This window comes from Dendropsophus ebraccatus, chromosome 5 (genome assembly GCF_027789765.1).
Source record: "Dendropsophus ebraccatus isolate aDenEbr1 chromosome 5, aDenEbr1.pat, whole genome shotgun sequence".
Lineage (NCBI taxonomy): Eukaryota > Metazoa > Chordata > Amphibia > Anura > Hylidae > Dendropsophus > Dendropsophus ebraccatus.
In genome coordinates this window covers 48,937,757-48,964,621 of record NC_091458.1, presented here as the reverse complement: position 1 = coordinate 48,964,621, position 26,865 = coordinate 48,937,757, and the positions used below count along the sequence as shown (strand labels likewise).

Here is a 26,865-nt window from a genome sequence, read left to right as displayed (position 1 = left end):
GCGCGGCTCTATGGGGCACAAGGATAGGTAATATATACTTTATTTTTTCCCGCACCCCTTGCCTTTCTTCCTTTTTTCAATTTCACAGGTCTTCTCCTTTAATAAAAAGTTAGTAAAATAAAAAAATACTATACATACCAGTAATTTGTTTAACTACATCCATAAATATGTCTTATAACTTAAAAACTATAAGTGATCCTTTCAGCTGAAGTCATGTAGTATCTGTAATAATGTACATTCTGGGAACCAGGGCTTTACTCTATGACCTCCATGTTTGCTGGTAGAGCGCATGACAGGGGTCGTCTCATCAGGGACAGGTCCAGAAAAGGTGAACTTTATGACTCCTGATATTTTTCTGTATTTGCCATTGATATTCTTTTCCTGCTTCAGCAACTGCTTTCACTCCCACGCTCCATCTATTCTAAGGAGATCTCTACTTTGCCTCATCTGCTTCTCCAACTTACAAATCTCCGCAGACAGCCAGCATTTCAGATACCTCCACATTCCCCCTAGCTCCTTGCTCTACAGGCCTTTCACAATATGTCGGAAAAAGAGAGACATTTGCAGTAAGGGATTTTTCACTCAGCCATCCATTAAACATCATAGAGTGAAAGTAGGATGATGGTGATATGGTGATGCTTAAATCATGTGGGCAGGTCTACTCTAAAGTCCTGTAAGACCAAAATGCTGTGGGCTGTGCTTACAGAGTCTCTGTGTGCTATGATCTGACAGCAGCCAAGTACTCTTGATCTGCTCTCCTCCTGCAAGGAAGCATCCGACTTGCATGTCGCTTTCCAATTCCAGTGTGTTCCTGTTAAACGAGGTAAAGCTTCGCTGGTAGCAATCTGGGGAATTCTTTATTACAGTTTATAAATTGCTGGGTTTGCAAATAGAACCCTAGAAAGGAAGGAACTCTGAATTTAGCTTAGTTTATTTGCAATGTAATGGAGAACTGAACAGGTAGAAGTACATATGCAAAGTTAAAGGCATGCAATTTATTATATAATCTTTTACAATGCGGTGGCTATAGGCATGGGTTGGGGATGTTGGGTAAAATCATGGGTGCATCAGGTCCCATTGGGTGAATAAGAAAAATGTGCAACTTGTACCACTTTTCTTGTTTTCTTCCTAACCTGTTTGATAACCTTTCTCGTCAGTCAGTTTTGCAATATGGTTTTTTATTCATGTATCCATTTTTTTTCTATTCTATATATTCTATATTTGTTGACTGCTTGTCTACCTATACATATAGATGATAGACTGTTATAACCATATGTAATATGTAGGAAATATTGGCATTATACAAGGGAAGACAAAAATAACAATGATCTCATAGAATGTTATTGGAATCCCTCCCTCTCCAAGCCTGAAGAATCTGGAGGGCTGCTGGGGATTTCCTATTGCCTGCATGTGCCCTTTCTACCTGGCAGCAGACACCTGCTCTTTTCTGTTGAAGTCATGTAATGCAAGCTCAGGGAGTTTCCTTGAACCTTGAAGACGTTTGTCACCAACCTATAAATTGTACTGCATACATGGCCATTGTACTTTATATGCTTGATATATGAACAGAAAATCTCATAGATAAAATAAAGTTTAACACCAAGAATTCACACAAATTTACATAAATATTGTAATCAGAAGGAACATATATAATGGCAATATAGAGGATGGTATGCCATCCAGGTAATATATTCTACTATATCCTTTAGCAGGGAACTCCCACTGTTAAGAGAAGTGGATCCATTAGTTTATAATATGATCTACTATCAGCAATAAAAGATTATTTGGCTGAATTCATTTGTGGTCTATTCTATTTGCCAGTGGCTCTCCTTTGATATTTTTATCTTTTTTACTTAGGAGTACATCCAAAGTAACTGGATACATTTCTAATGGCATATTGATTGTTATTTGTCTGTTGTCCAATGGTATTTCTGTCCACCTCCGACTGTAATGTGCCCCAGAGTATCAAACTGTTTTCCAAGAAATGAGGCACAAGTGGAGTAATAATAGCATGGCAGTATACACTGTATGGTGATTTACTAACATGGAGTAAAAGTGCATCAGGACATAGCTAACAATCAATCAAACCTTTACATTCATTAGGATAACTTTAGCGGAATCGGACAGGTTAATGGCTAAGCGATATACAAGTACTTTGGATAGCCAGAGTCCGTACACTATGAAAGTAATCGACCACAAGCTGTGTTGCTATGGAGGTACACTGTCAGCATTTGTGAGTAGTACTCTTGGCAAGTGGCTCTCCCGTGGCACTGAAGGAGTAGGTGCATCCTAGTCTGTAGAGTAATGAAGGATAGAACATAAAGAATGCCCAACAGATGTTTTCTTACCAATCCTACACTGCTACAGCGGTCCAAGATAGGCCAATGCAACAAAGTATGACCTTCTCCCTAGGAAAATATTCTGCAAAAACTATTCATATGCTATGGTTCTTGTAAATTCACTACATTGTGATTAATGCTTGGTAATCAGGGGTCACCAATATACCATGCAGCTCATTTGGTCCTCAGCTTTCATGTACAAAATCCAGACGTTAAGCTCTGCCCACACTTCCTGTAATTTTTCCTGATGCAGCTGTTACTAGAGAGACAGATGTTCCATAACAACACGAAGTGGGCAAGAGACACCTAGTGGCCAAGACTTTAGAACGTTTTTTCTGTAGGTAAGGAGTCATTTACAAACATGTTAAGAATCACATAGGCTTTCACATGGAAAAAAGTTGTTTGAAATGACAGTAACCATTTAAGCAAGCAGCATTTGAAATCACCATATAGTTTTTTTTTTCTTCTTTCAATGACACCAACTTTTCTATGTACATTACTGCCCATTTGTGCATTTTAGTTTATGTATATTTGCAGTTCTTATACAGAGAACCTGACATGATTTTGGGTCATAGGGTTTAGTTATTGGTATGTAGCAGGTAAATAGCTACAGAGAATGATCCACAAGTTAGTGATGATAGGGTGGTTAGCATCTTTGAGTCCTGAGTTCAAATCCAACTGAGAACAACGTCTGCAATGAGTTTGTATGTTCACAGTAGACCTGCAAATCCTCTTTACAGCTGCTTACATGTGGATTTCACACAGTCCAGCACTAGCTGTTCTAGTGATCGGTAGAGCTGAACACCCACACCCCAGCCAATAGAGAATTTTTCTGACTTCTAATAGGCCTCTTTGCCTGTCAATCACCCTCACAGAGTGCACTGACAGTCAGAGGGTTGTGGCTAGAGTTACGACACAGTCTCCATCCCCATGTCTAGTTCATGTCTCTTGAAAGCAAGAATGAATGATGAATTTTCAGCACATAAAGTTACAGGACATGCATATAAACATATGGTAGGAAAGCATTAGAACTGATCTATTATGCACTGCTAGCGGGTTTATCAACAGAATCGTGCTGATTGATTCGCTTTAAGAAGGGGACACAAAAGGCATTATTGAGAATCCCTACAATTACTATACCATATATACCTCATCTTGTTAGTCACTGCTCATTGAAGAGGAAGGTTATTACCTTATAATATATTAATGGAAGAGGTTTGCATTGTGTCTATTTTTATGCATACAAAAAACTTCAGAATCAACATGCGAGGAGCTGTCATTATGTAAGGGCACCTAGCTTTATGATTGTAAATCCATGTATGTGAGGCCATCATGGCTGTCTTTGTTGTAGGTGCATTTTATTAAGATGCTGTTTATGGGGACAGCTTCACATCAGTAGTGTCGCAATCCTTATTTAAGTATTCCGTCTAGTTCCTAAAGAGCAGTAATGTGAGCAAAGGTCCCCTGGCCTGAAGGAATGACAACATATGGGTTTGGTGGCTTACCATATTGGACAATAGTTAGGCCCTTTTCATATAGGTGCATTAGCAATGATGTGGCACCATTAAAGTCTGGACCAATATTGTGCCATGTTTGTTTTTTTATGTGTTGTTTATTGATTTATTTTTTAATCATTTCTGATATTGATTGAATATGAGTAAAAATTTTATTTAAAAAAAAACATGGTTTTCAACTGCATTCATGGTGGCATTGGGTCTATTTGATAATGACATCGGTTACATGACAGAATTACAGGCTATGGCTGCTCTTGCAGTGAACAATCTGTTCAGCTGTGATCCTGTCAGTGCTGCTCTCCAACACCGTGTAATCTAACCTAAATCTGACACAATGACATCATTCTCAGAACTGACCTTTGCTGGGAACTGGTGCAAATGGAGTGTATTATCCAGGGATTCTACAGTCAAGAAAGCTTTTAGGTGTCATAAACATTTCTGTGTACAAACTCCTGCAGGTCTGGCAATGCGAGGGAGATTCTTGCCTCGTGGTATTGGATGCATTAAAGGGAATATGAATTTTTAATTCTGATTGATTTATGGGGAGCAGTGGAATCCTGTCTCTTAAGCAGACGGCTGCAGTTTGTAAGTTTGAAAATAGATCCGATGACAGATGTCTTTTATATAAATATCCATTCCATATTCTATAGGCATAAATTTAATTCATACATTAAAAATATCATTGGGTCATTAAGTGTGCTCAGAGAGTTAAGTGGGCAGTAAATTCAGGTTTAAGAGCCCAGGGGAGTCGGTTAATGGAGTGTTCAGTACTCACAATCTAATGGCAAAAGAACAGGAGAGAAACAAACACATACAAAACCACAAGTAAGTCCCAAACAAGCCCAAGAAAAACGGTCCTTTTCTAAGATTTATATTTCCTTTTATCCTCTATATACAGTATCTTCCTATCTACTATGATTATATGGGGATTCCTGTTGGCAGCTCCCTTCACCTAGGAATGGTACCCCGTGTGCTGCCACAACCTTCAATGGAATATGGCCAACTGGTGCCAAATATTTAGTAACCTGGTGATCATTCACATGCAGAGGTTGTTGTGGAAACTCAAAAATCCAGTAGGATTTTGCAGCCCGGTGTATGATCCCAGGTGGAATATAGCCTTCTTACTAAAGAAAAATTGTGTAGTACTATGCTTGGTATATCTGTAATTTTAGTAACATAATAGAAGTTGTGATCAGTGAGGGTCTATAATTCAGAGACCCCCCACTGATTGCTCAAATAAAGGGGCAAAGGGCTCATCTCATCACTATGCCTCTGGGAGCTGAGAAAACCAGTGAAGTAATAACATTATGGCCCAGAGGGGATATGGTTCGGCCTAGGCTGTTTTACATCTAGGGGTATAGTTTGGCCTAGGCGGTTTTACACACCAGGGTATAGTTTGGCCTAGGCCGTTTTACATCTAGGGGTATAGTTTGGCCTAGGCTATTTTACACACCAGGGTATACTCTGGCCTAGTCTATTTTACACACTAGGGTATAATTTGGCCAAGACTATTTTTCACCCTGGGGTATACTTTGCCCTAAGCTATTTTATACCCGGCCTAGGCCTAGGCTATTTTATACCCTGGGTATACTCTGGTCTAGGCCAAACTATACGGGTATAATCTGGAAGTCAGGGTCTCCAATGCATCTCTATGAGAGCACTCACATAAAGATGCATTGGTGACTTCCTTTGCTTCGGGACAGTCAGCAAAGAGGTCACTTGGCCGGGATCTGAATGGTGCCACAAGACTGGAATGAAGCCACTCTGCAGGACAAGTATATAAGAAAAGGTGGAATGCTTCTTGTCCTTTTAAAAATGTTTTGACATGTCAGAGAGACATGTCAAAAGGTCCGGGTCTGAGTCTTAAGACCTGTAGCAACCATAAGAATGAGTGGGGAAAGGACACGCCCAACCCCCCCCCCCCCCCCCCCGCTCTGTGTCAGTGGGTCAGACTCCATAGACTTACATTGTGACCCTGACTCATCACGTGACACACAGCCAGGAGAGGACTGTGGTGAGCGTGGTCGTCTCTCCTCTCGTTCTCATGATCGATACGGGTGTCAACACTCACAGCCAGACCAATCAAAACATTTGACATGTCAAAAGTGTTTTGAAACAACAGTGACACAGGACCAGAGCATACAACAGGAACATAGATAAGTAAGAGTAATAGCTCACAGAAATAAATATGGTGATGAAAAAAATCAGGAAAAATTATATGTACAATATACTTCTACAACCTGTCCTCTACAAAAATAGCAACCAAACACAAACAATAATGTAGAAAATTATTAGGAGCAAACAGTTAACCCCACGTATTTTGCTTTTTATCCATAGCTTCCTCAGGTGTAAAAATAAGCTTCCTGAGGAAGCTAGAGATACATAGCAAAACACGCTATGCATATACCAGGCATATACTTTGTCTCCTAATAATTCTCTTTATTATTGTTTGTCTTATCTTTGGTTGCTAATTTTGTGGAGAAAAGGTTTTAGAAGTATTTGGTACATATCATTTTTCTTGATTTTTTTCATCATCATATTCTGTGAGCTATTACTGGTTAATTTGTAGACCAACAATGGATAAACGTTTTAGGTGGTTTTAACATGTATGTTGTTTGTATGTATAATAAAGAATATATATTTTTTCATTGTTTTGGATACATAAGAGTGCATTTTCAATTATAATATGGTCGCTTTGTGTTGAATAGACTTTAAGGTCCAGTATGATTTTTTTTCTGGAACCCTTTATTTAAACACATTTTGTTAGGAATACATTTTTGATTCCCTCTTTTTAATTTATCAAAAATAAAAAAGACAAATACCGGTAAGCAAAGGAGTAATCCTCCTCACTGGCATGTGGGGGATACTATTACAATTTTTTTTTTTGGGGGGGGGGGGGGGTTACTTCCCCCATAGTAGTCTATAGGGGAAAACACCAACATTTTTGTGGACAAAAAGCTGAACACAGGCTGCCGAGATTTCAGAAAAATTCAAACTGCCCTGAAAAAAAACTTCCTGTGGATATTGCTTTTAATTTCCCCCCATTGACTCTCAGTTAACATCTGGCTGCAGCTTTTGTGACCCCCAAAAAACACCATGCACTAATTTAGCGTCTTTAATGGCATACCTAGTCCAGCCTAAGGCCCATTACTCTGTCCGAGCCTCGCCCGCTGTTGGTTTCACTGGTGGGTGTCCGACCCTGTCCACTACTCTTTCTGACAAACAACAGCACAATAATTGCTACTTGTGCAGTGAAGATTTGCCAGAAATAGCTGTCCCATAAAACAAACAGGGCTGCTTAGCATCCAGCCCGGCCGCATAACGCTGTATTTTGAGATCGTCAGCATACAATAGTTAACAGCACCAGAAAGGCTTATGTGAATAATTCAGAACCATGTTAGCAGCTGTGGGCTGCCTTTATAATCCTTTCCATGTCTACTCATCTGAGAAATAGCCAGACATACAGGAGCAGAGCAATGTATTCACAGTGTTATGAGTTGTGAGATATGAAAATTACTAGACAAGAAGGTTATTACCAGAAAAAGACAACCGGCATGGTCAAATATTAATAGATGAATCTGGAGCACTGGGTAGTAGGGGCTGTACCAGTCCAAAGAGGCTAGTCAGTTCCACCCTAAGGGCCCTATTCCACGGGACGATTATCGTTCAGATTATCGTTAAATCGTTCGAATCTAAACGATAATCGTTCGTTTGAATAGCAGTTAACAATTAACGACTGAACGAGAAATTGTTGATCGTTTAATAAGACCTGGACCTATTTTTATCGTTGCTCGTTCGCAAATCGTTCGCATTGAATAAGATGCAGTTCGGTCGTTCGCAGTAGTGACAAGACGTAGACAAGACGACCGCAAGAACGATCATAAGTAACGATTATCGTTCCATGTAAATGGGTGAACGATTTTAGGTCTTACGCAATAGCGGTCGTTCGGATCGTTTATCGTTAACGATTATGCGAACGATTATTGTCCTGTGGAATAGGGCCCTAATGCTTTCTGTTTGACACTGCCATTGTAAGGGTATGTTCACACTGAGGAATACGTGTGGAATCAGCGAATTCCTCTTCGAATTCCGCCCGTAAAATATGGACTTTGCATTGTCATAGAATTTCCGCACAGTTCACATGGCGGAATTTCCGCTCTGAAAATTCCACCACGGACCTGCTTTCCGCCTGAAGAATTAACATGTCAATTCTTTGGGCAGATTCCGCTAGAGGGATCCTATAAAAGTCAATGGGGCTTGAAATTCTGCTTGAATTTTACTTGCATTCCACTCTAATTCTGCTCGAATTCTGCCAGAGATGAATAGGCGAAAAATTTTAAGCAGAAAACTTTCCTCTTCAATTCCTCGCTGAATACACACCGATTCCTTAGTGTGAATATACCCTTATGGTTTCTACACCGCATGGGATAAATTGTCCCCACTCCAGAATAAATCCATGTGGGTGGAAACAATTCTATTATTGTGTTTTGGGGTTTGTTTTTACGTGATGTTAACGTCATTGTGCTGGATATTACAATTATAGTACTGTGTGTGATGGGGTTATGCTGTATTTTCTCTATTCTAGCGTTTGATGTGTTCTTCTCTATTCGGAATGTCATAGTTATTCCCATTATTGTCATCTTCCTGTCAATTTTTACCAAGCTAAACATTCTTTTCTGACTTCTATCAGCAGAATTTCACAAAGCTGACACTTGCTAAATGTTCTCTGTACTTCAGCATTTGCCCTAAAGCCTAGACATTGGTGTATATGAAAGTATCAAAGGTAGCCTGCTGCTGACATAGTCCACCCACCTTTCAGGTACCAACAATTACTGCACTAGCAAAATTACTCAGATCACGTTTCTCCCATTTTGTCGATTGGACTGAACCTCTTGCCTCTATGCATTGAACCGTTGCCACATGGTTGGGTAGACAGACACTTACAAACAGTTGTACTCTACAGGCCACCGAGCGGCTATGATTGCACATGGGTGTAACTACTCGCATTGCTGCTACTATGGGGTATAAAGGGAATCACTTTCATGCTGCCTGAACCACAAATCATTGGGGTAATCCCTTGCAGTGGCAGTTTCTTACTGCTGCACCAGTCTTAATTAATAGATCCCTCCCTATACCCTGAGAGATCCCACAGAGGTAAATTAGTTATGACTGTGGATGATGAGAAAAGGGCTATGGAAAACTAAATGGGACCCACAATTGTTGCTATGTAGCTCAATGCCTTTTTCTTGTTACACTCCTGCTGTGTGCATTATAACCACTATGTGCACTATTCTTATGGTGTGACAAACATTTGTTCATTATCCCAGTAAAATGACATTATTTCAGAATTATGATATCATTGTGTCTGTATTTCATATACCATAACTACAATAAGATTATCTCCAGACCATGATATCACTTGGTGAAGAATATCTGTGCTGGGAAGTAACTGAGTGCATTACCACTGTACCATGACTATACTGTGTAAGCTTACTTAGTGGATTAGTCCTGTGACATCTCTTTTTTTTTTTTGTTGGCCCTGCCATAAAAAATTTCATGGTACAGAGAGGAGACTTGCTTTTAAAGATGGTCCTGGTATTGGAACCTACTGTAAATTTTCTTAGGCATAGTTATGGCCATAGATATGCAGTGGTGGGAAACCACTAAGCAGACGATAAAGGTGTACACACAGAAATATACATTGTATTTACAAATAAAAATAAATAAAATTAAAGTGGTATTCCAAGTTAAATTAACTTAGCACCTGTCTAGAGGATTCTTCCTTCCATTGAACTTGCTGTTTACTGCCTGTTGTTAGGCTTAGTCTGTCTTTAGTAACAGAGACATCAAGACAGAACACACAATTTGTGGCAGGTCTATGATTACAAGCTTACAGGAGGATGTGGGGGTGGGGCTATCATCACAGAGAGACTTCAAGAGGTGGGGCTAGGACTATTATTACAGGTAGACGGCAAGAAATGGGATAAGGAGTATCATCACAGGCGGACTGCAGAGTATGCAGAGAGAGCTGCTTCTATTATCACTATAGGATTGCCACTCAAGTAAAGCCAAGTCTACCACCTCTCATCTTATGGATGTACAAGCTGCCTGCGTGAGTTGTCTGAGTTGTTATGCTATCATATTTGTCAGCTAGCCAATATTTGCCTTGGTAATTGGATATGTTACTATCTGCATATTTCTGTGTACTGGATTGATCTCGACGGCTTCTCAGAACTTCTTAGGATTGTTTATTTTTTGTCACTGTGGATTCCTTTTGGTATAGTCACCATCACTAAAAAATTATCAAAACTGCGGCTGCAAAATGCAGAACAGCTGGGGAAGCTAGACCGTGTAGGGGAAGCATACAGGGGAGAAGAATAGATTTCACTTGTTTGTCTACATCAAGAAAATGTTTAGTTTTTTTTAATTTTTTTTTTTTTTTACAAACGACTGGGCTATGAGCTGCTACTCTGATAAATGCCTCTATCCTCTGTTGTCCCAGTGAGCATGTATACATAGAAAGATGGGCAATTGGATTATGACTGACAGCCTATTGATCTATAGTACTGGCAGTAGTAGTCCACCTGTTGGGAATGGGAGTACAGCAGTGAATGGAATGGTGGTCACATAGGCGCACATACTGCTCCATTCACACAGGGCACTCATTGACCACCAGATTGCGGGAGTGCCAGTGGTTGTATCCCCAAAAATCATGCTTTTAGTATAAAGACTGTTAATTGGCTAACACTTTTATTATAACAGACAGGATTGTATCTTCTAGCATTTCATGTTCTGTGGATTATGTCTATCTCTTTTCATGTGTCTGTCTTCTCTAAATTGTTAAGTCCTGAATATGAAAGGGGGAATATAAGGGGGAGATTTACCGAGCAGTCTTACAGCATGAATTTTCTTTGTTGCCCATACAAACCAATCACAGCTCAGCTTTAAATAATAATTACAGTAACTCTAGTAAAGTATAAGCATGTATTTTATCCTATATACAGTGTGGCACTTGATAAAGATAATCCATGACTGGCATAAGTCTAATCCCATGATGCCCCTACTTATCTCATAATTGACCTTTACAGCACCACACAATTATCTAGTCCCGCGAAGAATTATTACACTACAACTGTTATGTTATTCCCATCCCCCATAGAGGGAAAACCCCCTGTCTCGAGATCCTGATCTTTGAACCAAGTGGAGGACTTGAGTTACCCCTCTCTTATATGTCCTTCTATTACTTCAATACAGCCCTAGGAAGTCCTGGAAAACATGGATAAAGGGGTTCTCTTTCATAAGACATGCCATGCCATGCTATGCTATATTATGCTATGCCATGATATATATTGAGGTACATCCATGAAGGTGTAAGTTTGCCCACCAGGGCAGTACAATTTCAGGCACACTTAGAGAGGACCGGTAGCCTCTTACACCCTAAGGCTATGTTCACATTACATGAACATCCGGCCGTTCCGTGACCCCGGCCGGGTCACGGAACGGCCGGTCTCAGCCTGGATCAGCGTGAGCCTGCATCAGAGCTTCCCATCAGAGCTTCCCATGCAATGCATTGAAGTCAATGGGATGACTGACGTCCAATGCACACAATGGGTAAAAATGACGGACGTTATCTGCACGGATGTCAAAATAATGATCATGTCAATTATTTTTGAAAGTCATTTGCAAACGGCGAACATTATTTCTTGGTTGTTTACACACAGTTTTTCTGTTTTCGCCGTTATTTCTCTGTTTTTACTATTAAATTCAATGGGCTTTTCAATTAAAGACACAACCAAAGGGCAATTAGTCCACCTGAACTAGAATATTGTACCAGCAGCTGTTATTGCACTGATGGGTGGCCAGTCCTCAAAATAACGGACTTATTTTGGAGAAGTTATAAACGGACAAGAAAAAACGTTGTGTGAACATAGCCTTATACTGTAATTATGTGTCATTTATATCAGTGTTCTTATTAGCCTACAGACAGTGGAAGAAGGGGCAAAGAAAGTGGTGAAAATGACCATAGATTACATGGTAGTCTGTAACAATAAAGAGAAATTTCTGTTTGATCAATCGGGGTCTGAATGAACGTTCAACAACTCCCCCCCCCCTTCCCGATTGCCTAGTGCTCCACCCTGCTAGTTAAAGTGATTGGTACGGGTCTGAACACCAAGATCCAGACTGATCAAAACTTTTGACTCTATGACAGGAGAGCGAACCTGTGTTCTCTATGGAGAAATGAGAGTTAAACTGTAGCCTGAGTGGACTGTCAGAAGAGCCCATATACACCTTATACTGTTGGCCAAACCTACTGTGGGGGGCAGGTACAGCCAACAAAAGTGTATGGAGAGCTTTAATAACAATAGGCTATGCTATTGTTATTACTTCTCTTGCTCTTTAGGGTTAATCCTTAATTCTACTCTGTGTAAACCACAGAACATGTCTGACATTCAAGAGACCACCAAAGTAAGACTTTACAATGCTGTCATTTATATCTGTTCTCTCAAAACCCAGCCTTCTGGAGCCATTGTTTTTTCCCCCCACTTTATGCATGTAGTGTCTCCCGTGCTTTTGTATTGAGTTCTGTTCCCATATTTTGTTGGGATTCATCTTTGTCCATTTCTGTCACTGTGTCGCTTCTGGTTCTGTAAAGTCTAATAATAATTGCTGTTACTAGAGTAGGTTCAGTGGAATACAATACGTGCTTCTCATAAAGTGGAGATACATTAAGTTCAATGAAACAAAAATTGCATTTGAATCATTGCCTTGTGAATGGAAGATCCAGTAGCGCCTCCAGCAACGCAACCACTAGTCTCTGAGAGTGGCATCACAAGAGAGGCACAAAAAAAAAAGAGAATAATTTGATGCCAGGGGCTGTGCTTATGCACAGTGAGAATAAAGCAGCCCAATCTTTTTATGTATCTGAGTGTAGAGCAAAAGGCTTTTCTGCTTGTTGCCATAAGACATTAATACAATTATTCGGCACTTAGACATCCATAGATCTATAATTTCAACCACATTGTATCAGCGAGAGGTGGACCTGAAATGAGAGAGAAATGGAAGGAGGAGTAAATGGAAGAGAGGGAGGGAAGGAGAGGGTCTGGTTGATGGAAAGAGAGACGGAATGCAATGTACACAGCGAGGCAGAGCAACACAGGATGAAAGTCTCCCTCTGTAAAGAGAGGTTTTGAGAGTGCAGCTTTGGGCTATATATGCCCCTTCTATGTCTTTTTCTGATTCCAGTGCCACATTTCTTCTGAATGAGGTAACCATTTGCTTTTCTTCGCTGCCTTGGAGGGAAGGTTGGGGTTGATGTGTGTGTGGGGGCTGAAAGGGGAATCTATGTGTGGTACACAGATCTCTTTTCGGGATGTGCACTCAGCCATATCGTGCTTTGTGGTTTTTTATAAAAGCTTTTTCCACCTTAAGCCGAATAAAGGAAAATTCAACAGGACAGGGTAAACAATGTGTAGGAAAGGCGAAAATAAAAGAGTATTCAGAAAAACCATCATGTATGGAAACATCACCCTCAGCAAACAAGTCATTAGTAACCTTGATGGGGTTCACATTGATGTATAGGGATAAGACGCAAACAAGTGAAATGGGATCTACAGGGCTGTCAGATGGAAAGCTACACTTTGTGTCATGTATGCTGCTGAGGTTATAATGATGCCGTTCCAGGTACTGTATATGAAGTACAACGCTTCACCGATGGATGACACATACATATATATATATATATATATATATATATATATATATATATATATAAATAGTGGAAATTTAAGAAATGCTCTTGAGTGACAATGGTGAGGGCGAGATAAAACTTAATGAACTGGGTTTAGTAGTAAGGATTGACAGGAAGAGAGATGGAAAATAATCAGGCATGACTGACACTGGAAGAGCTGGGACTGAAATGGTACAGAGCAATGCTGGGGGATGGCCTTATCTCTTAAATGGTGAATTTATGAGCTTTGGTGATGAGCAGATTATGAGACGGAGGATCTTGGGTGTCATATAATTAACATGGCATCTTTCATGGTCTGACGACTGCCCTTTTATAATGTTTGATATTTACACTTTCCTTTACCTTCATCCCTTGACATGACATCAGACCAGCATCATGGCGTCTTGCTCAGCTGATCATTGCTGCAAAATAAAAACATGAATTTATTTATATTCTTATCATAATCTACAAACCAGAATTACAAGCCATAGTTGCAACAATCCTTATCCTATGTGTAGAATGGGTTCCAATTGGGAGTTTAAAGGGGAGTTTAAATTTCCATTTTCATTCAGGAGACAATTGTGTCCCTGTTCTCCAGATTATTGGGATATCCATCAGTCGGATCCACACCAATCAGCTTGATATGCTTAGGATAGGATTATAAGAATTTGAGATGGGAAAACCCCTTTAAGTGCCACATAACTTAATATGATAGTTACATAGTAGTAGTACTGGTAAAGCTTGTAAATATAATAACTATCGGGTTGTGGGCACCAACATTGCATAGGAGACATTTTCTACTGTAATGTGTGTTAGGAGAATGTCAAAACCTACTGAACAGAACCAAAACTCTACTGATCCAAGGAGAATCACCTTTACCTGACATTACACTAATTTCATACTTGCAAATGTTGCAGAAGCGACACATCCATCAAGTTTAAGATTTTGCAGAGAAAGGGGGAAAAAGAACAACCCCTCCGGGCAGTTTCGTACAGTTTTGCATTACGAGACATTTCCAGTCCACACAAGGGCAGTCAGATCAATTTAATCCATCCAACCACTGGTGCTTTATATCTATGGTTACCAGATTATAAGAGAAGAATTATTAGGCAAAGTACTGTGAAGTGCACACATCATAGGACATTCATAGCATACTAAGACATGAAATATGTCACATTCCTGATAAACCAAATTAGCAAAAACCTAAAATAACTGGTAAAGTCCATCACAGGTCTTTGTTTCTGTTTTACACAGAAAAACTTTGAATGGAACATTGAATATATTAGCTTTGTGTCAAAAGTCTGAACACTATGGGACATATTTGCATGTTTTATATTAGCATTTGTGCCCTTTACTGTCCTTTGGGGAACATGCATTCCCAAAATGCAAACTGCAAACTTCATTCCTCAACACTGGAATTGTAACACCAAGAAGGTAAAGTTATAGAATGATGGAAATCACAAGATCAATAACATGATTAGGGTAGTAAAATGTGAAAAAAATATTCAGAATATATCCATTTATTCCGTAAGGGTATGTGCACACTATGGAATTTCTGCAGAGGCCTCAAGCGGATTCCGCCGGGCGGCCCTCGCTTAAAGTTTGCGCGTTCCATAGACACAATGATGTTTGCTGGCGGACTCCGCTGTTCGCCCAAAGAATTGACATGTCAATTCTTTGCGTCTATAGAATGGGTCGTAACTTCAAGCAAAGGCTGCCCAGTGGAATCCGCTTGAAGTCTCCACGGTAATTCCGTAGTGTGCACATACCCTAATGTGGATAAGCGCCACACCCAGGAATACATGCACTTACACACTTCAGCATGCTATCAGTGAGGTTGTTAAAGAGGTTATCCAAGATTTAAAAAAGTAAAGCTACTTTCTTGCAAAAACAGCCCCACCGCGGAATCCCGCCTGCCTCAGTATCCCACAGTATCTCTATGGGAGGACTCGCACCCCTCCGCTTCCGTTGCTCTCCGCTCAAAGAATTGACAAGTCAATTCTTTGCACGAATAGCGGCGGGAGTGGAGACTCCCATAGAGATAGTGTCGGACACTGAGGCAGACGGAAATCCTGAGGATTTTACTCAGTGTGAACATACCCTATATGTTTTTCCTGTGGTTGTCACACAAGATAGTGCTAAATCAGAGCGGGGGAGTGGAGACTAGGGCTCGGACAGCTCTGCAGTTCCAAACACGAATGCTGGTGACAGCAGAGTGGGCCCTGTGACCCCTAGCTGCTGCCACTTAACATAAAGGGATGTATAAAAAAAAAATCTACATTATTATTATTATTCAACATAATATAACTTTACTAAAGCAAATCTTTTTTTTTTTTTTTTTTTTTTAATCTTTACTCTCCAGAATACCCCTTTAAGACCTTCCTTGAAAGGCTAAGGCTGTATTTAATGACTGAATAAATTATCCACGTGTTGTTCCATCATTAGTTATGGACAGTTATTAGTGTTGCCATGAAATGCTGACAAGTCAATAATCTTTAAAGCCATAAAAATCACAGGTGCCTATATCTGCACAAATGGACAGGATATGTCATATTAATCGTTAATAAGTGCAGGTCTATGTAATAATAGGGGTCCATGTTCCCTCGAAGCTTTGGCAGCTGCTAAATGGAATTGCTAAGAAGCTGATCAATGTTCTGTGAAAAGCAAGGGATCATATGTTTCCACTAAACTTTTGCGATTCAGTAATTGGCTCAGTGTTTTTTTTTTTTTTTTTTACAGGTAAAACATGTAAAATAAAATATGACTGACCTGTAAAAATTATGGGGGAGATTTATTACTTTCATTGTTAGGTACATGGGGTTACTAAATTAGTAATTCCATGTTAGTAGCATGTTACCCCATCAAGCACATCACATTAACCCCAATGTACATTCTAACGGTTACTGTTATGTGACGCTCATGGAGTTATTAGATATCTCCCCAACATAGAATTATCCACTGAACCACCCGTGTCTGTGTCTCCGATGGTGGTGACTCTCCACTCAGCAAAACCTATTATAAATACTAGAAATATGTTGAAAGCTGTTCAGACCTTCACAGATCGCTAGAATGAGCTTGGAGAAGTGCCTAGCCGAGTATTTCTCTTTATAGACTTTCGTAAAGGTTTTATTCTTTGAGCTGGAGACCTTCCTTGTTTGAGAATGCATAAGGATTACTCATGAATCGGAGGGTATCCTCTATGCTCCGGGCAGGCCCGCTTCTGCCATGAGGCGGAATGAGTATTCCGCCTCAGGCGGCAGATTTTGCGGTCCTGCAGGGGGCGGCACTGGGCCGCCCAGATTATCAGTTGTAGGGCCGCCTGCCGGGCCCCTCCAGAACATACACTACCGCCCCCACCTCCCTGGAACACCCAGGGGATGCGGCCGCCGGAGCTCTTCAAGGCGGATCTGCCCCTTTAAAAGCAGGGGGATCCGCTACCACTAGCTGTTCTAACCAGTCCATTGAGCTTCCGGGACAGGTCACCTGATGCACGCCGGCCCCGTAAGCTCACCGGTCCAGCCCCGTGCGCCGCACCTCTCCCGCGGTCCTGTGCGGTCAGCTGTTACATGTATGCCACCGAGCAGGAGAATAGAGAGGTGCGGCGCACAGGGCTGGAGCTGTGAGCTTACGGGGCCGGCGTGCATCAGGTGACCTGTCCCGGAAGCTCAATGGACTGGTTAGAACAGCTAGTGGTAGCGGAGCCCCCTGCTTTTAAAGGGGCAGATCCGTCTTGAAGAGGTCCGGCGGCCGCGGCCCCTGGCTGTTCCAGGGAGGTGGGGGCGGTAGTGTATGTTGGTGGTGGGCTTGCCGCGGGCCCGCCCGCGCGCGCGCGCGGGGGGGGGGGGGGGGTTGTTCGAGTGCCAGTGAGGGGGGCGGCGGCCTGAGGTTCGCCTCAGGCGGCACAGACCCCAGAATCGGCCCTGGCTCCGGGATGTAACCTTTGTACTCTATGAAATTGCATCCCCCAGTATTATCCTAAAAATTGTAAAGATACGCTGCAAGTTGTTTCATAAACAAAAATGCCACCACCCATCTTAACTCTGCAGGCCATATGGTAACTACTAGAGATGAGCGAACCTGCCAAGGTTTGGGATCGTACGAACCTGAACTCTTGGCGTCTGATTCCCGCTGTCTGAGCCTCCGTGAAGAGGGTGGATACAGCCGGAGGACCGCCTGGAAAACTGGGATACAGCCATAGCCATCTTTTTTTCCAGGCGGTCCTCTGGCTGTATCCACCCTCTTCACGGAGGCTCAGACAGCGGGAATCAGACGCCGAGAGTTCAGGTTCATACCCAATAAGGAGGTGGCTATACATGCAAGTAGATCCTGTGACTATACGAGAAATGTTTCAAGCTGGTAAACCCCCTCCAACTTATAGATGTCTGTGGTCTACAGATATGGTGGTGACAACAGAATATCTTGATGAGATTTTAGATCAGATGTGTTAGTGGATCCATGCAACTATGCATTATAGAAGACTATGGCGTTGAGGTTCAAGGCTCATATAAAATATGTTAATTTTATATACTGATTCATTCTCCCTTCATAGTTAATATTTTTGTTTCAATGTCCTCAACCAAGTGTCAATTTAATAAAAATTGCAGAAAATAATGTTTTTGGGTACATAAGTAAGATGCAGTACACTGAAAGATGGTGAATTTAGTCTCAGTGCCTTGGTCAGCACCAACTGTACAAGTATCCCTGATGCAATGAAACTGATCCATGCAAATCCGGACAGATGGATCGTATACACTATTCCCTTAGCACAGGAGCAGTTGTTTGTTTTGCTGTAAATTTGGGATTTCTGACTATGACTCATTTTGAAAGGTGGTTTAGGAAAGATGATGATATGTTTGTGCACCTTCATTTAATTTCTTCACTTTTATATTGAGTATTAGGCTATGTTCCCACTTCAGGAACATATTGCGGAAAGGTGGTTAATGGTTATAATCACGCCCGTAAATAAAGTCCATGAACATTATTTGTGGCCGTGATTGTAATGAGACGGACGCCTTTCCATGATATGTTCCCAAAGTTGCAACATAGTCTTAGATAGGACATAGAGAGAAAGGGGTTCTTTGCTTTTAAGCATCAGTGGATACACATCGGAAATATATGGGGGGAATCAAAAATTAAAGGCAGTTTTTAAATCATCCGAGAATAACAGAATAAGGAGAAACTAATAAAAATGGATCATAGGTACAGTTCCTCTTGGACAATCCAGCAATGGACTGTGCAGAATTATGGCTCGAAAAAATTGACACTGTCACAATTGTACCATTGAAGAACAACGTGCGCTGGCTTTAAGCCAAGGGAGTGAAATTCATTATTGGATATTGGCTCAGTGTGAATGTATCACCATAAATCAATGAAAGGCTTATGAGTGGGTAGAGAAGTTTAAAGAGGGAAAACAGATGTAGGGTATGTTCATACAATGTTTTCAACAGCCATTATTTTAGATTTAAACCAACGGCTGTTCATTATTCATTATTCAGATTTAGGTTTAGGTTCCCCCAATGTAAACATAAGTGGAAATAACAGCTGTTGTTGCAAAACTACGGCCATTATTAGTGATCATGTTCATTGATAACGGCCGTTGTTTTGCAATGGCCATTATTTGAACCTATTTCTTCATTGTGGGAAAATCGCACGGTAAGGAGGTGTGGCCTCGTCCCACACCTGAGGTGCAGATTTCTTGCACTGGACGCAGGGTTAGCCAGGTTTACTAAGAGGCGTACGCCTCTTAGTAAATCCGGCCACAAAAGGGGGCGGAGCTTTATTTAAGAGTGGTGTACTCGTAATCCGGTCTTTATAAATGTCCCCCATTGTGTTAACATAGCCATAAACAAATAAATAAATTTAAACCAGCAATTCGCAGCAAAAGAAGAATGCTGTCCAAAAGTCTTGCTGCACCCAGACAATGTTCATCTGACCCTGCAGCAGCAGCAGTGACAATTTCACCATACAATGTATTTGTAATAAATTTATAGGAGCCTTTATGCTCTTTTCTACATGCCAATAATTGTTTTTGGTTTTTGTAGCACTTAAAAATGGTCATCTAAAAGAGATTGGCTGGCAAACAGACCTGTGTAGATTCGCTGATCTGCATAAAAACCAAATTGTTGCTTTAACATTGTTAAACGATCGAGCATTCCGCGAGCGAGCTTGAGCTGAGAATTCCGCAACAAAGTTTCCGTCAAAATTACTCAGTGTGCTCATACCCTTATGGTCCATTTACTTGGAGCGATAAATCGCTCAATTGATCGTTTTACAATTTTGAAGCAACAATTTGGTTTTTATGCCGATCAGCGTTTAGACGAAGAGATAAATTGTTCGAACAAATTGTCTTTATCGCTTTAAGTCGCTTAAGCCCATCTCACACACTAGGGTGAATCTGTGAAAGACTGTGCAGACAAAGCCATCTGCAAATTATCAGCGAGCGACCAGCGAGGATTTAAGAACACGCTGAAAGACCACAATGAACGATTTGTTGCTCGTTGCTTGATCGCTAGCTGTATTTACACGAGCCGACTTTCACTCAAATGCGTTCGTTATTGCTCAGATTTGAACGATAATCGCTCCGTGTAAACCGACCTTTAGGCAGACTGTACATGCAGACTGCTGATCGAACTGCAGGAAAGTATTTTACCTCCAGCAGTCAAGGAAACCGATTGGGACCCCTGTGTAGTGTGACTGTAGTGTGACTTAAAAGCCACAGCGTTTACGGGCTTAATTGTGGACAGGAGCACAACCGGTGCTGCCTGTCATTGACAGTAGGGACCTGGCTGCTGATAGCAGTAACCCTTTCTCCTTCACATCCCCTCTATAGTGCTGTGCTGTGTAAATCATCAGCTCCGCACCATGAAGGGGTATTTCAGGGACTTGAAGGGGGTCATCCAGTGCCACACCTGTCCTCAGTTTTGGTGTAGTATTGCAGCTTAGTTCCATTGAAGTGAATCAATCCAAGTTGTAATACCACCCACAACCTAAGGAGAGGTGCTGTTTTGGTAGAAAACCAAAACCAAAGCCATGTTTTTATAATCCTGGATAATAACCTCTTTAAATGTGTACTCCAGTGAAAATCTTTTTCATTCAAATCAGCTGATTTAGGGAAGTTATATAGATTTGTAATTTACTTCTATTTAAAAATCTCTTTCAGTGTTCCAGTACTTATCAATTGCTGTATGCCCATCAGGTAGTGGTGTATTTTTTTCAGTCTGACACAGTGCTCTCTGCTGCCACCTCTGTCAGAGACAGGAACTGTCCAGAGCAGCAGCAAATCCCCGTAGAAAACCTCTTCTGCTCTGGACAGTTCCTGACATGAACAGAGGTGGCAGCAGAGAGCACTGTGTCAAACTGAAAAGAATACACCACTTCCTGCAAGACATACAGCAGCCAATAAGTATGGTAAGACTTAAGATTTTTAAATAGGAGTAAATTACAAATCTATATAACTTTCTGAAAACCCTTTAATAACAGCAGTGAGAGCACTTAAATCCCATTTTCACCACTCTAAAGAGTTAATCTAACTAACTTTATTTTTTTATTTTTTTTAATAACAGGTAGGCTTTAACTTTTTCAGTACTTTTTCATACTCGGCAGGTTATACCATCTATCCATTTAAATAAATTAGAAAACCTTGATGTACCTCTATAATGTAGGCAGCAGAAATGTGAGCGGAAATCCTCTTTACATAGTGATCAGTGTCAGTGATAAGCGGCTTAATTAACTGGCTCCTCGCACTGTGCAGCTGCAAAGCAGTGATTTATGGCAGCCTTCAATTACATTTTATTTTTTATTGTTGCTGCCAATACTGCATACAAATAAGTTGTCACTAGAAATTGTTACATTTGTGATTTGCAATCAGAATTTGCAGTATAACATCGCTTCAGGAATAACTTAACTTGATGTGTTTGGCTCCTTCATTTTCCTATATAAAAAAATCAGCTTCGTCCTTTTCAATGGAACGCGCCGCAATTATACTTTAGATCTGGTTTCGACTAATGGCTAGGCGACAATAGGAAACGTTTATTTGGCAAACTATGAGGCGTGTATTCAAATAAAGGCTCTTGACTTGTTTAGAGGAAGATTAGAGAGATATTTGCAATGCTTATGATATATCCACAGGACATGGGAGGCCCACCTATTAGGGAAATGGGGGTTATCAAAAGAGCCAAGAACCATATATATATATATATATATATATATATATATATATATAAAGGCCCTATTACACCAAGTGATTATCAGCCGTATTTGGCGGATAATCATTTGGTAGAATAGCCTATGTTCAAAGGCAACGATCGGTGGACATGCGAAATGTCGGCTGATTGTTGTCTTTGAACATGTGTGTAATAGCACCGACAGCGAGCAGGGAAAGAGCAGCATGTGAGCGCTTGTACCTTAATATCGGGCGGTGTAACAGGGCCCTAAGGATCCTTATACACAACCCGATAAGGATGCAAGCGAGTGGCGATCTGCGAGATTACCACTCCTTTACAATATCTTTAAAGGCATGCTTGATGGCACTGCCGGGCCACCCAAATGATCACTATATTGTTTGTGCGACTATTTACTCTAAATGTATTGCTGACGCATCCCGTTTACACAAAGAGATGTGTTGTCGATAGTGATAAATATTGCCACTCGCATAAAGGATGCGATCAGCCAACGAGCGGGCATTTTCACAGTCCACAGATGATCGCTGAAACTTCTATACGGCCCGATAATCGTTTTTAGCACTCTGTGTAAAATAGCCATAACATAGGCAGGGGCTTAATACAACCGTGCAATAAAGTGATTTCATGGTAGTGAAATAATTTACAAGATGACATTACAGTACAGGGATTTTACACGCAGTGATGTCAAAATAGTGGAATTTCTGCACAGTAAGTAACAGCAACAGGGATAACACACTATTGTCACAGTATATCTAGTATATTGTCAAAGTATACTACAAATAGTAATGTCTGATTTCATGGATAATACAAAGTGACATCACGGCAGATAGAAATAAAACAATGATGTCACCATGAACATTATTGGCACAGTGATGTCACAGTAATGCAATATTTTGTTCCATTACTGTGGAATCACTGTTCACTGTGAAGTGGGACCCCACTCCAGGTTCTTCCCATGGTTACATGATACATCCCTGCTTATCTCAGTGGAGACACATCAAGTAACAATGGGGCACTATAGCAAATCTTAGAGTGGGGTCCCTTTCAGTTTTTATGCCTAATTACATTATTAGGCCCTGTTCACACAACGTGTGTTTTGCATAAATCATGGCCGTTGTTGCAATTTGCAACAACGGATGTGATTTATTCAAAACTTATGTTCTATTTGAATTAATGGAATCCCGGCCAAAGCGTATACACATGTGGTATCCCACAGTTAAGTGCCCTGGGCACCTGTCGCTAAATTATCTCTTCAGTGGTGATGAAGGTAGTAGTGTATGATTTCACCACTAGGTGCCAGTATTACGTTTAAACCTTGTTATATATTGTCTATCACCAGCGTATCCTGTATCACAAGAGACTATTAGTAAAGCCATTCTATTTATTCTACTGGGGTTCAGTGATCATTGCACCAGCACCTACACATTCAGGCTACATATTCCTTGGGTTATTCTTGTTATATATTGCACAGCTGAAATGAGTAAAGGGTTATTGATTTTTCTATGTACCACATGGTCTGTGCTGACCAATAGGAAATACTCTTTCTTTCTCTACCTATCCCTGTGGAAAGTGGTTAGTTATCCCAGTGTGGACAGGAAGTTCAGTTTAGTGTGTGATCTAGTGTTAGTAAAGACACACGTGTATGGAGAGTTCAGAGACTTCCTCTTCTAAGAGTACCTCTACAGACACTATGCAGTGTTAGACCCCAACAGAAGGACAAGTCAGAGATCACCCCAGCCCAAGCCGTGAACCTCTCTAAACATTGCAGGGCAGTATCCTAGGACAGAGGAACTGACCTGGATAGAGCAAATCTACCGTAATGAAGGTCTACGTGCTCTATCTCGCAGTGCAGGTGAAACCGGGACACCTTCGGACACTAAGCTTTGCCCAGGTAACCTAGTCTTAGGCTTGTGTCACCCTGATAGGATGGGTCCCCCGACACTGCAGGGCAGAAGGTGGTTAGTAAAACACGAGCTTAAGTATTCTTCTCTCAAGTAGCTCTCTCTCAAGTTCCGGCAGAGCACATTAATAGCCTGGGTTGGGGCTCTCCCAACGAACTCCTCTCCTCTTCTCTTCACTGCTCAACACTAAACTACGCAAGCACTGCTATTCTACCTCAGCACTTAAAGTATCAGATCCAGTGAGCACAAGCCTGTACTCAAGAAGTACTCAAGTCTGTCTATCACCAGCGTATCCTATATCACAAGAGACTATTAGTAAAGCCAGTCTATTTATTCTACTGGGATTCAGTGATCATTGCACCAGCACCTACACATTCTGGCTACACACTCCTTGAGTTATTCTCCCCTTTCTGTGGGTGGCAGTACCGACAGTCCGGGTGGGTCATCTCAATCAACATAAATGAAGATCATGTTCTCTGACACTGGCCGTTCTGTGACTCGGCCGGGTCACAGAACAGCTGGTGCTATATGCCATGTGAACATGGACTAAACAGACATCTCTAAGCTTACCTACTCAGGCCATGTTCACATGGTGTATAACACCGGCTGTTCTGTGACTCGGACAGGTCACAGACCGGCCAGTGCCAGAGAAGATCATCCCAGCTGGTACTGCAATTCACCGTTGCACACAACGGAGCGTGCGGCCAGAGTGTGAACCATTTTGTGAACTTATGTGTCAGTCCACATGTCATGCAGCCGGATGGAATCCCAGCCGGAGCGTATACTATGGGAGGCATTTATTAAGTCCGGCGTTTTTTACGCCGGACGTAAAAATGCCCCCGCAGCTCCGGCGCTACGGAGATTTATGTAGAGGCGGACTGCCTCTACATAAATCCCGTGCGCGCCGTTGCGCACCGCCGAAAACCTACGCCAGCTGAGGACTGGAGTAGGTTTTCGGCGTACATTTTGGCGGAACGGATGATAAATCGCGCGGACTCTGAGTCCGCGCCCTCCGTTCCGCCCACTCTCCGCCCCTTTTCCGCCCCCTTTCCGCCCCCTGGCGTACTCGGCGGAAAGTGCCGATTTGCGAATATTTTATTCGCAAATCCGACATTTTTGCTTAAAAAAAGACGCAAATCGGCACTTTCCCCCGAAAAAAAGCCATTCGCCGGATGATACATGTGGCCCTATGTGTATACACTCTGTCCGGGATTCCATTAATTCAAATAGAACGTATGTTTTGTATCAATGAGGGCAGTTGTTGCAAATTGCAACAATGGCCATGATTTATACAAAACACATGTTGTGTGAACATGGCCTCAAGTGTTCATGTGCCCCTTATCAGCTATGGGAATTGTAAGGCAGTCAGAACTGATAAAATGGTTTCACAACACCAAATGCTATTATGTCTCTTTACCTTTGCCATGAACACTATACTGCGGCTATACTGGAACTGAGACATAGGCATTTGTTCCGGTTAAGTGTCCTACTTTCCTATGTTTTCCAATGGCTTCCTGACCAGCTCCTAGAAGGGGATCTGGGATAGCTTGCAGCAGCAGTCGCCCATCTGGAGATATTACATCATATTCTAAAGCATGTACAAAATCAGGTGAGAGCGGTAACTGTAAATTGTTCCCACTACTCCTACTGTCCTGCATATGAAGGTTTTGCAGTCTTTTTTTTTTTTTGCTTTTTTAGTTGCATATTAGCTCCTATGTCGCCTACCCTGGTAGTTACACTCATGAGCATAGGGGTACCTTTCAGCCGGGCTTTCTTAGGTGAGTTAATAGCTCAGTGGGAGGCCACGTCTAATCATACATTTTACCTGAAGAGGGCGCTGCAGATAAAATATAGTAGGGTCTGCACAAAAAGTGCGATCCTTAGGCTATGTTTTCATATATACTGCTAAAGCATTTTCCTACTTTGCATACGCACCCTCGCCCCCAATCTGCAGAGCCTCTTCTTATAGCCTTATTGCTCACAAATGGCCTTTTTTTTGTCACTTGATATTTAAATTTTCATAGAGGTTGACATGGTAACATCAATAGACCTCTGTATATGGCCTTCTCACCATGAGACCTTCAGATCGATACAAAGGCTATGCACAGGAGAAGAAAGATTTGTGTTCGCACCATGTTTGTGCATTGTGCACATTGTGTGATAGATAATGTTTTAATCATGGAATCTTGGTCAGTATGCCAGATGTATACATCTATATCATAAAAATCAAAGTCTGTCTGTCTGTCCCAAATAGACTTCCAAACGCCTGAACCGTTTGACCCCAAATTTGGCACACAGATACATTGGGTGCCCGGAAAGGTTATTGCGAAGGTCCCGTCCCCGCCAGATGTACAGGAGGGGAGGGGGAGGGGGAAGAGCGGCGCCCCATAGAGATGAATGGGAAAATCTCCTCACTGCAAACACAGGTGATATAATTAGCTGCAGCAGACACGGCAGTTGGAGCCTTAGCAACCAATAGGATTACTGCTTTCATTTTCACAGGGAGCAATGGTTGCTAGGGAAGCTGCCTCACAACATCCACAGTAATAACTGGTAGACCCCCTACTCCATGTATACAGTACATGTATATACAGGACCCCCTACTCCATGTATACAGTACATGTATATACAGGACCCCCTACTCCATCTATACAGTACATGTATATACAGGACCCCCTACTCCATCTATACAGTACATGTATATACAGGACCCCCTACTCCATCTATACAGTACATGTATATACAGGACCTCCTACTCCATCTATACTGTACATGTATATACAGGGCCCCCTACTCCATCTTTACAGTACATGTATATACAGGACCCCCTACTCCATCTATACAGTACATGTATATACAGGACCCCCTACTCCATCTATACAGTACATGTATATACAGGGCACTACAGGTATACAGGACCCCCTACTCCATCTATACAGTACATGCATACAGGACCCCCTACTCCATCTATACAGTACATGTATATACAGGACCCCCTACTCCATCTATACAGTACATGTATATACAGGACCCCCTACTCCATCTATACAGTACATATATATATACAGGGCCCCCTACTCCATCTATACTGTACATGTATATACAGGGCCCCCTACTCCATCTATACAGTACATGTATATACAGGACACTACAGGTATAGCAAGCTGTGACTGGGTAACACTGCCACACCAGACCTGACCAATA

The 26,865-nt window shown here is 41.6% G+C and overlaps 1 protein-coding gene across 2 annotated transcripts in view; it reads left to right on the top strand.

Moving 5' to 3' along the window:
• Positions 1-778: 778 nt before the first annotated feature.
• CACNB3 (calcium voltage-gated channel auxiliary subunit beta 3) overlaps positions 779-26,865 on the top strand; it is a 135,693-nt gene continuing 109,606 nt past the window's right edge. Inside the window, exon 1 of one of the 2 annotated variants that reach the window (XM_069970105.1) lies at positions 779-823. In XM_069970105.1, coding sequence (XP_069826206.1) covers positions 785-823 — 39 coding nt within the window. In that variant the 5' untranslated portion in view covers positions 779-784. Of the gene's footprint in view, positions 824-13,056; positions 13,119-26,865 lie in introns of those variants that run through there. The other variant, XM_069970104.1, reaches the window with a different exon arrangement.